Raw genomic sequence first — 9,090 nt, 5'->3', positions numbered from 1 at the left:
GCAGCGACATGACTCGCAGCAGAGAGAGGATATCTGGAGAGCAGGAGACTCAGATTGGAACTTGGAACTTCCCTCTCTCAAGGATCAGTCAGCTGATTAGTGGTGCACGCACAATACAGTCGTCTTGCCCGCTGCCTGTTGAGGATTCGGTGCATCTTCCTTGGTGAGCTTGTGTGTGTCACTTGACAAGAACACTACGAATGCACTTAGTATAGGCCTCCCGGGCCTTGGCTAGAGCTAGGCCTTAGGTCTTAGCAGCTATTCTTATAATAGTCTCAGGTAGTATATTGCAACTAGCTGATGACGACTCTATGAGTACACTGAACTCTATGAAGGAAAGAAGAGATGTGAGAGTCTAGTAGCTCGAGAGCCAATTTATTCTCACTGGTGTGCGCTGCTAGATGGTTCGACACTGTGGGTCAAGTGGGAATAGCTTTATCCAGGAGGCTTGGTGGACCGTGCTTGTACGAGAGCTGGCTGAGGGTCACCGAGGCCCAACTCGGGCCCAGCCCGTTACAATTCTAGATAGTGCGAAGTCCTATGTTCTCAGTTTTTGTTTGACAGCTTCCTGGTGGGCCTTCCAATCTAGCCTCCAATCTAGCCAGACTCTAAGGAACGGGCTAGAAGGTGTAGGCTGTATGGCGTCGAAGCCTTAGCCCTATGGGTAGGCCAGGTTGGCTGGGCTTGGCCATTGCCTTCGGCCTTGTTGAAGTAGATTAGCTCGCTCTTTTCTCCGGCAAAGACCATCCCTCTAGACTCAGCCCACTATAGACAGATCTTTCAGGCCTCTTCTAGTTGCCAGCAGTTGGCCTAAGGCTCCCGGTTTAAGGCTAAGAGGTTAGTATTATCTGTAAAGTCTACTATAGCTATCTCAAGATGCTTCTCCTTCAACGCCCTATATAGGGAAGCAATATAAAGGGTAAGAGGATCGGGGATAGTAGGGAGCTCTATAGAACCCTAGCCTTAGCTAGAGTAATAACTATACTATAGAGGCTAAATAGTAATATAAAAGTAAAAGGGCCTAGCCTCAGCTCAGGTTGGAGAGGTCTATACTAAGTGCATTCGCAGTGCCCTAGCTTATGGAGTTTCAAGCTTCTGTAGGCCTACTCCTATTGGGTATCACGGGCGGGACAGGCTGATAGTCCAATAGCAGTTGTATTCGGGCTAAGCTACAGTCTGGGCTATTCCGTCAGGTACGGGCAGGCTTGATTGTCAAGACGTAGCTCAAGGAGCTAGTCAGAACTCGCGACAGCGAGGTGCAGGATCTTCAACCCGCAGGGGGCCCCCACACGCTGGGCTCCACCCGTGGGTCCTGGCAAGCACGGCGCAATCGCCGTGACATTGGGGGTCAACCATAGGGCATTGCAAAAGACCTCCAGAAGGCCCAGAACAGGAGCCTATGGATAATGGCCGGGGTCTACGAGGCTACCCCAACCCGATACCTTAAGGCCAAGTCATAGGTTTCTCTACTAGATCTCTATTTCAACATGAGGCTGGCTGACTTCGAAGATAGGCTGTAGAAGCCTACCCTCCCAACTCCTCAGCCTTCCCAGCTAACAACAAGGCCTGTAATAGAGCCTGCAATAAAACTTCCTCTTCCAAGCTACTGGCATCCTAGCCTGCTAGTCGAGGAGGCTTGCAATAGGACCGCAACTCGCTTCTAAGGATTACAAAGAGCCGGAGAGCCAACGTAACCTCTAGCAACAGAGGAAGCTATAGAGGCTATTGCAGCCTGGAAGACCCAGGACAAAGACTCTACAGAGGCTCTCAATAAGGCTTGGAAGGCCAGGTAGGCCCAGGAGGCTACCAACTGACTATAACGGTATAAGGCCCGGAACCAGGCCCTACCTACCGTACAGCCGGCTAATCATCGGCCGAAACTCGACAGAAGGGCACTAGAAAGGTATGATGGCCTTATAAAGACCGAGAGCTCCTTACTAACCTAGGCCCAAACTGGGGCTATAGGCCTTAAAGACTTCCTTTTCTGGGCCAGGTTCCCTCGAATACCTACTCCCTACTGCGAATGCGGCTGTAGCAAGGAAACAGTAGAATACTTAGCTATATAGTGCCACCAATAATTGAAGCCAAGGACCTAGCTGGCTACAGAGATATGCTCACAGGGAGATCTATGTAGCGCTCTCGATAAGTGGGGGAACAAAGAGAGAAGGCTTGCAAGGAAAATGATTAGGTGGCTACTATGCTCTGGGAGGCTTCTGGAGTATAGGCTAGCTCGATGGCTTAGTTGGCTATCTACGCCTTTCTTTTTGCTGTAGCGGGTAGATTCAAGACTTCAGACTAGTATAGGGGAGACAGAGGTTTTTAGTCCAACCTTGCAGGCATGGTTTTCCTTTATAATTAGTGGTAGAGTGTCCGGCGAGCCCTAGGTTGGCCTAATACTTAGGAAGCACAGCTGAATAGGTCTAGTTAGCCCACCGCCTTGCCGATCTAGGCGAATAGGTACCTCGTTAATAGGCTGGTTGCTATTCAATAGAGGTAAATAGAACGAACGTGTACTGATGCTGCGATTGCTATTGTAATGACGTAACAGTAGAGATGTTTTATTGTATTCAATGTCCATAAAAGCTCAATTGACGCTCAAAATGCATCATGCCTCAGTATAAATAGTAAGGGTACTTCTTCTTCCGCTCCTGAATTCTGCTAAGAAGGCGGTGTGGAAACAGGTTCAAATTCAAACTGCATAGTAAGATTTCCCTCCACAAATAAGCTGTTGTTGTTAATGAGGAGTGTCCAGGTGCTTTGAAATCTACCGGTAGTCGACTCAAACTGTCTCTCTTTCACCTATCGGCGTTGGCAGCATTGAAGTTGAACATGAGAACTGAACTCAGCTAGCGATCCAACTTTCGTTTACAGAGGTATGTACATACATACATACCTTATCCAATGGTGGGGCAGCAAGCAATTTCAGGCTCAGAGCCGCAGCTCGACTGCAGGATCTAAAGGCCCAGGGGTAACAAAACATGGAACATTGAACCGTGAACAGTCGCAGCGACAAGAACTCTGGCCCTGGCTAGCAACAACGACCATTTTTCATTCAACGTACATATCTATGAGTTGATACCCGCAAGCCGTTCCATCACGGTTTACACCATGTCACATACTCAACAACCTTCGATCCGCGCATTCTTCCAGCCGCGGCGCCAGCCTGAGTACGCTGCCCCGCCTTCGGCTGCCCCCCCACCACGAAACAACAATATCGCGACATCGACAACATCATCGGCGCAGCCACCTGCCCCGCCACCTCACGCAACCGAAGCAAAGCCCGTCACAATACCTATAACTCTGCCGCCAAACGGTGTTCCCGTTCTGCCGTCCCCGCCGTCCCTTCCCTCGGGCGCAAGCATCGTCCCTCTCGCAGAACAGCACATCCCCGCGTTACGCCGCATCAACTCCCTCCTCCTTCCCGTGCCCTACCCAGACTCCTTCTACGCCCGAGCCCTTGACCCCTTTGCCTCGGGCCTGTTCTCGCGCGCAATCCTCTGGCAAGACTCGGATGCCGATACACCAAAACTCGTTGGCGGTCTGATCTGCCGGCTCGAACCGAACCCCTTTCTCGACGCCCAAGGTCAGCCACTGGCCCATGCTTCTCTGCCGTCGCACTCCAAAAAGCCAACCAGCTCGCCCTGCAACACGCCATACCATGCAATCTACATCCAATCCCTCGCCCTCCTCTCGCCATACCGCTCGCTCGGCCTGGCCGCCGCAGCACTCGAGCACATCATCGCGAGCGCCGCTCTCCTCCCGGCCGCGGGCTCTAGCATCGACGCCCGGACCATCTACGCACATGTCTGGACCGAAAACGAGGAAGGGCTCAAGTGGTACGAAGCGCGGGGCTTTGCACGCGAGGGCCGGGAGCCGGTGAAGGGGTACTACTTCAAGCTGCGGCCGGACACGGCGTGGGTGGTGCGCCGGCATATCGGGGACCGAAGCCCAAACCCGCTGCCGCCTAGCCGCGTGCTCGCCAACAGCAGCAGAAATACATTCGCGCCAGACACGTTCACGCCCCCGTCAACCCCAAATCCACAAGCCATCATCAGCTCCTCTGGCGTGAGGCCGACCAACGTGCTGGCCGCGGCCGTCAACCTTCCACCGATAGCATCCCAAACATCTTCACCGCCCCAGCGCAGACCCTCCGCAGCACCGTCACCAACGCCCTCGTCAGCCTCATCCCTCTCCTTCCAGAAGACCCGCCCGGAGACAGAGTGGAACGACCTCCCGGCCGACATGGTGAGCACAAGTAGGAGCACCAGTCAGTCGCAGCTCCTCTCTCCGCCCGGTGAGAGGAGCGCCGGCCCAGCGTCCAGGGCGAGTTCTCGGAGCAGCTCGACGGCGAGGAAGAAGAAGGAGAGGGCTTATCCTTCTGCTGCGTTCGGAGGCCAATGATGCTTTTGCTGTTGGACATTCGTTGGGTGCCCATTCGTGATGGTCGAATGTTGACTGGGATAGATGAATTGCATAGCATCGAGGTTGGGTTCTTCTTGACTGTCGGGTATCCTAGACATTCCGTATACCTGGACGATGAAATATAATGAGGCAATAATACACTGTCACACATGAATGATCAACCGCATTTAACCATCAACGCCATCAAATTTCGCTGAGTTTCTCAGGCCCGGTTGCCACTAGCTACCTGCCCGAGGTGCCTTGGCTGGTTCCCAGGCCCGGGAGCTACCAAGAACAAGTGAACGCTAGCTGACCCAGAACTCATTCCTGTCTCCCCAAAATACTCGTGAATAGATCGAATCCAGCCCGAAAGTCTCGTCTAAACCCGATCAGGTGAGAACAGACCACGCGTGGAGAAAGCAGTCCCAATCCTAACTTCGTGGGCAATATTGTCCCAAACAACCCGCAGTGAAAGATCTGGCAATGTGCCACGGCATCCTATCACTCGCGGGGGAGCTGCTACCAAAGGAAATACCAGTAGCTGCTCAACCGCAGGAAGCCGCCGCCTTGACAAGCCCCAGGGACCCATCACACGACGCTAGAGCACCCGCCACTCCTCTTTGCAGGAGTAGGCCACCGCCAGATGCCTAATCAGAAGTGGCTTTCTCGTCGTCCACCGAAGCAGCCGCCTGAGCCTTTGCGGTAGAACGAAGCTCGCCCAAGATCTCCTCGGCATCGGTGGTGTTCTTCTCCATGCCCGCGGCCACCAGCGCGATGAGGGCAGCACCGACGCCTGAGCCGTCCTCGGCAAGGCCGATGCGGATGCGTTTGGCGCCCTCCTTTCCGATGCCGTCGACGATGCTCAGCGCCTCGTGAATCATCTCCCGGAAGTACGGATAGTGCTCGACCAGGCTGCCGTCGACACCCACGTCGATGGGCTCGTCCTTGTGCGCCGGGTCGTTGAGCTTGCCTGTTTGCAGCACGATAGCAGCAATGGCAACGGCCGCGAGGCGAGCAGCACGGCGGCCAATGGCGTCGGCGACGGACTTGATCGCTTGCGCATCCTCGTACGCGGCGGCGTGAATTTGCAGGTTGTCATCGAGACCCTTGCGGAGGAGGGTGAGCGCCGGCGTGTGGTCGCCGGCAGCGACCGACAGGATGGAGCTGTCCACTCCCCATTGCTGGAAGATGCTCGATGTCTCGGCAATGTCGGTTGTTGACCTCAGGTCGTTGGTGCTTGAGTTATCGTCCTTCAAGAAGGAGACGTCGGGATTCTTCAGCAGATCGAGGATAACCAACCGCAGAATTTCTCCGAGGAACATGCCCGAGACTCGCTTCTCGTACATCTGGAAGCCCGGGTTCACGCTCTGTTTGTCTAGAACGACATCCCAAGGCGTGTTGGGGAGGACATTGAGCTGGTTGTCGAACGAGCCCCATTCCGTGTTGATCACCATCTCCCCGGTAGAGGTATCGTACTCGCCCACCATCGGCTTCTTTACGTTGGACAGCTTCTCGACATAAGCGCCGTTGGTCCCAGTGCCGAAGATGGCACCCAGCACCGCGCCGTGGCTGCCCGGCGCCCCGTACGAATGGGCCATGAGTGTGCCGACGGTGTCGTTGACAAGAGCAGCCACCTTCACGGGAAGATGAAGCTTGTCAATCTCTTGCTGCAGAAGAGCACACACGTCCTTTCCGACCGCGTCTTGGATATCAAAGCCCTTTGTCCATCTTATCAAAGTGCCCTTGTTGATCCCCATTTGCTGCACGGGGAAGCTGAAGGTGAAACCCATGCGGAAGACGTTTTCATCCTTGTAACCCTCGGGCGAGCTCACAGTCATCCGGCGTCTGATGTGCGCTTCAAAGTGATCGCCATGGTGTTTCTCGAGAAACTTCTTGATCTGCAGGGCGAGAAAGGCGAACAGTTCTTCGGCCGTCTTCGCGACCATCAGCGCCTTCGGCACCGCAACCTTGTCGGAGGTAATGTTAAATGTGCCATCGCCATTGAGCTTTACCGAGCAAACTCGGAAGTTGGTACCACCGAGGTCAACAGCCATATACAGGCCCTGTGGGGTGCCGAGGGTCAGCTTTACGAGTAATGGATCCTGTCGTCCTTGTCGGAACCAACCTTTTCGGTACCGTTGGGAACCCCCGTGACATAGGTGGGAATCTGGCTCAAGCTTGTCCCGTCCTTCTCCAGGCCCTCGGCTTTGAGGTGGTCTTAGTAAGAGCCAGGCAGACGGGGGTGGCAGCTACAACGTAGCACATACCCATCTGGCGGAGGAATTCTTTGACGCCCTTGTTGACATCATCGTCCGTGTATTCGAACTGGTTGACAATTGACTGGGTCTCGGCTGCGAGGGCCATGGCGGGCGGCTTGGTGGCGGAAGCCGAAGTTGAGAATGGATGCGGGTTTTGACAGATCCCCGAGTCTTGGTCAGGCGCTGCTGGCGGCGAGTGGGCGGCCTTTGGGAGAAAAGAATGGGTGGTTAAGGAGGAAGAATAAAGGTGAGCTGTTTGACGGAGAAAGACCTGCAAGTCTGAGTTAATAAAAGATAAGAGAGCTTTTTTCGTCGAGCCTGAAGTTCAAAGAAAGCTGCTGTAGGTATCCGCAGAAGGAACCTCCGGGACTGTTGGTGGGGAATGGAGGGGCATTCTGGCGACGGCACAAACGATTGTTATTGCGGGGCAGCTCCTCCCAACCAGTGTCCTGTCCCATGCATAATCCGGTTCGAGATTTGACTTACCGAGGCGACAAGGAGAAAGGTCACGAAACGAAGCTGAATCAGGCTGCAAGAGGCAAAAATGCGATAGTTGAGTGGTTCGCAATTCTGGTTCCTGGGAGCCCCCAAACTCTTTGAAGCCCGGCGCGCTGGCGCCGGGGAGCTTGAAAGATGACGTCTTGCCGACTCCAGGGAGATTGACTCTTGGGGGTTAGCTTGAGACTGGAGTGGGCTGTGTGGGGTGCCTCCGTGCTTTCCAGCCGAGTACAAACGGCCCGGATTTGAGTGTCGGTGCCCAATAGAATGAATGTGGGCCAACTCAGTCGTCTCCGCTGCGGCCTCGGAGCTGTTGAGTTCCTGAAATTCCCTCTTAGTAAGGACCCGGCACGTCGCGAGGTGAAAACCGTGCGGAATGAGATGGCGCGAATGTGCCAGAGTTGGCGAAATACTGTACCTACTCTGCAAGCACTGATGGCTTGGCAGACCACTCCAAGCTCACCAGGGAGCTTGAGGATTTGGACGTGAGATGGACGTTTGTGTCCGTGCACCGAAAACCGAGTCTTCAGCAGTGCTGGCTCGATACTTGCGTGCATCAGCTGGAGGTCATCCACAGCTTCCCTCTTCCTGCGGGCTATTGCTCAACGCCGGGAATTGCGTTCTCGATTGGGGATTCGCTATTTGACCAATACGAAAGCCACCAGATGCGGGATGGCAGGGCCCAGACGACGCCGCCTCTACGAACGGAGAACGGGTGATGCGAGGAAGTCCGCTCTCTTGATCAACGTTTGTCTTCAACCGGCGCTGAGGCCTTCAATGACTCGGAACGGGATTAGGTCATATCACCATAGGCAAACATTAAGACATAAGTCCGTAGGAACAGTAACCGCGCGGCGACAAGAGCACTCTCGCTAATACACAGGCAAGACAGAAAGAGACAAAAAGATCAAGGTCGAGGGGAGAACCGGCCCCTAAATACAAATTTGGGTGTGGGGGTCAAGTAAATACTACCTTAACCCCACAACAATTCACAACTCAACACCGGATTTGAGCACTGGAAAGTAACGTTCTGGCAAGAACGTACGGAGTATCCGGTCGATTAAAGGCTTGAACCTTCTTGAGAGCGACGTGACAAATGATTGTTTTATAACTTCAGGTGTAGAAGCAGTGCACTGTTGTCTCTTAACCCTCTTCCCGGAACGAGCTGTTTGAGGAGTCAAGAGAACTGAAGACATCGACGTCCATTAACACAATGTCTACAGGCTGTCGCCATCTAGCCAAAGAGTCTCACAGCCCCATGAAGATTACAGGATGTTGATAGCCTACTCATATGCCGCTGTTCTATCTGTTCACCATCTCTCTTCCGGTGTAGGATGTGTAAACAAATCAGCATGAATGAAGAAGTAACAGCGGAAGAGGAACAGATAGAGCCTTTATTCAAGCAAATACTTATATTTACTCTTCAACTACCGCTCAAGTTTGTCGCCTTCCCGCAATCTTTTCTTCTTTTCTGGCGTCGAACCTTGGTGTTTTACTCCGTACGCCCTGAACCTCGGGACCCGCCAAGCCCGGATGGGGCGAAAGGCCAGGTTCCGGTCCACCAGCTCGGCCCCACGGCTCGGCCCCACACTGGGGTTCAAATCCGAACTCTCAGCGGAACTTCAGCCGCGCCCAACCCTCTGAACCAATGCTGCCCACAAGTCAAAGCGCCAAGCCAAGGCTTGGCTCAACGCAAGTCAAAGCAAGTCAAATCGACCCCAAAATTTGGTCAAGGCAAGTCAAGTCGAAGGCCGCTCGACTTGACTGATTTGAGGTCAGAATTAACTACCTTTAAAGCTATTCCCAGTATCTCTAGCACTCCAGGAACGCCAACTTGAGGGTTTTTCTAGTGTTGCGGTTGATGTGGGCTCAAAAACAGGGGGCAAGTGTCCATAACCCGGCTGGCCCAGGTGGGTCATCGGGCCGGAAAAAC

General features: G+C 53.9%; 3 protein-coding genes across 3 annotated transcripts in view; 2 read left to right on the top strand and 1 right to left on the bottom strand.

Moving 5' to 3' along the window:
* Positions 1–235, top strand: part of N657DRAFT_644070 (uncharacterized protein) — a gene marked incomplete at both ends in the record, with an annotated part of 2,081 nt that extends 1,846 nt beyond the window's left edge. The window contains 2 exons of the mRNA XM_062792685.1: positions 5–163; positions 211–235. Coding sequence (XP_062649004.1) covers positions 5–163; positions 211–235 — 184 coding nt within the window. The remainder of the gene's footprint in view (positions 1–4; positions 164–210) is intronic.
* A 2,543-nt stretch (positions 236–2,778) lies between these two features.
* Positions 2,779–4,588, top strand: N657DRAFT_644068 (uncharacterized protein). The gene has a single exon (XM_062792684.1). The coding sequence runs from the start codon at positions 3,109–3,111 to the stop codon at positions 4,399–4,401; it is 1,293 nt and encodes a 430-aa protein (XP_062649003.1). The 5' UTR covers positions 2,779–3,108; the 3' UTR covers positions 4,402–4,588.
* Positions 4,589–5,048: 460 nt separating this feature from the next.
* On the bottom strand, positions 5,049–6,765 carry N657DRAFT_570959 (uncharacterized protein; the record flags this gene model as incomplete). The annotated part of the gene is made up of 3 exons (XM_062788777.1): positions 5,049–6,464; positions 6,527–6,606; positions 6,669–6,765. 3 exons carry the CDS (start codon positions 6,763–6,765, stop codon positions 5,049–5,051), a joined length of 1,593 nt encoding a protein of 530 aa, XP_062649002.1.
* Positions 6,766–9,090: the final 2,325 nt, after the last annotated feature.

This window comes from Parathielavia appendiculata (genome assembly GCF_033297405.1).
Source record: "Parathielavia appendiculata strain CBS 731.68 unplaced genomic scaffold N657scaffold_4, whole genome shotgun sequence".
Lineage (NCBI taxonomy): Eukaryota > Fungi > Ascomycota > Sordariomycetes > Sordariales > Chaetomiaceae > Parathielavia > Parathielavia appendiculata.
The sequence above is the reverse complement of the archived record's forward strand: the minus strand, read 5'-3'. Positions and strand labels throughout refer to the sequence as shown.

Bases quoted from the DNA above. Each gene is read 5' to 3' on its own strand.
- N657DRAFT_644068 (XM_062792684.1), top strand. From the start codon at position 3,109: ATGTCACATACTCAACAACCTTCGATCCGCGCATTCTTCCAGCCGCGG.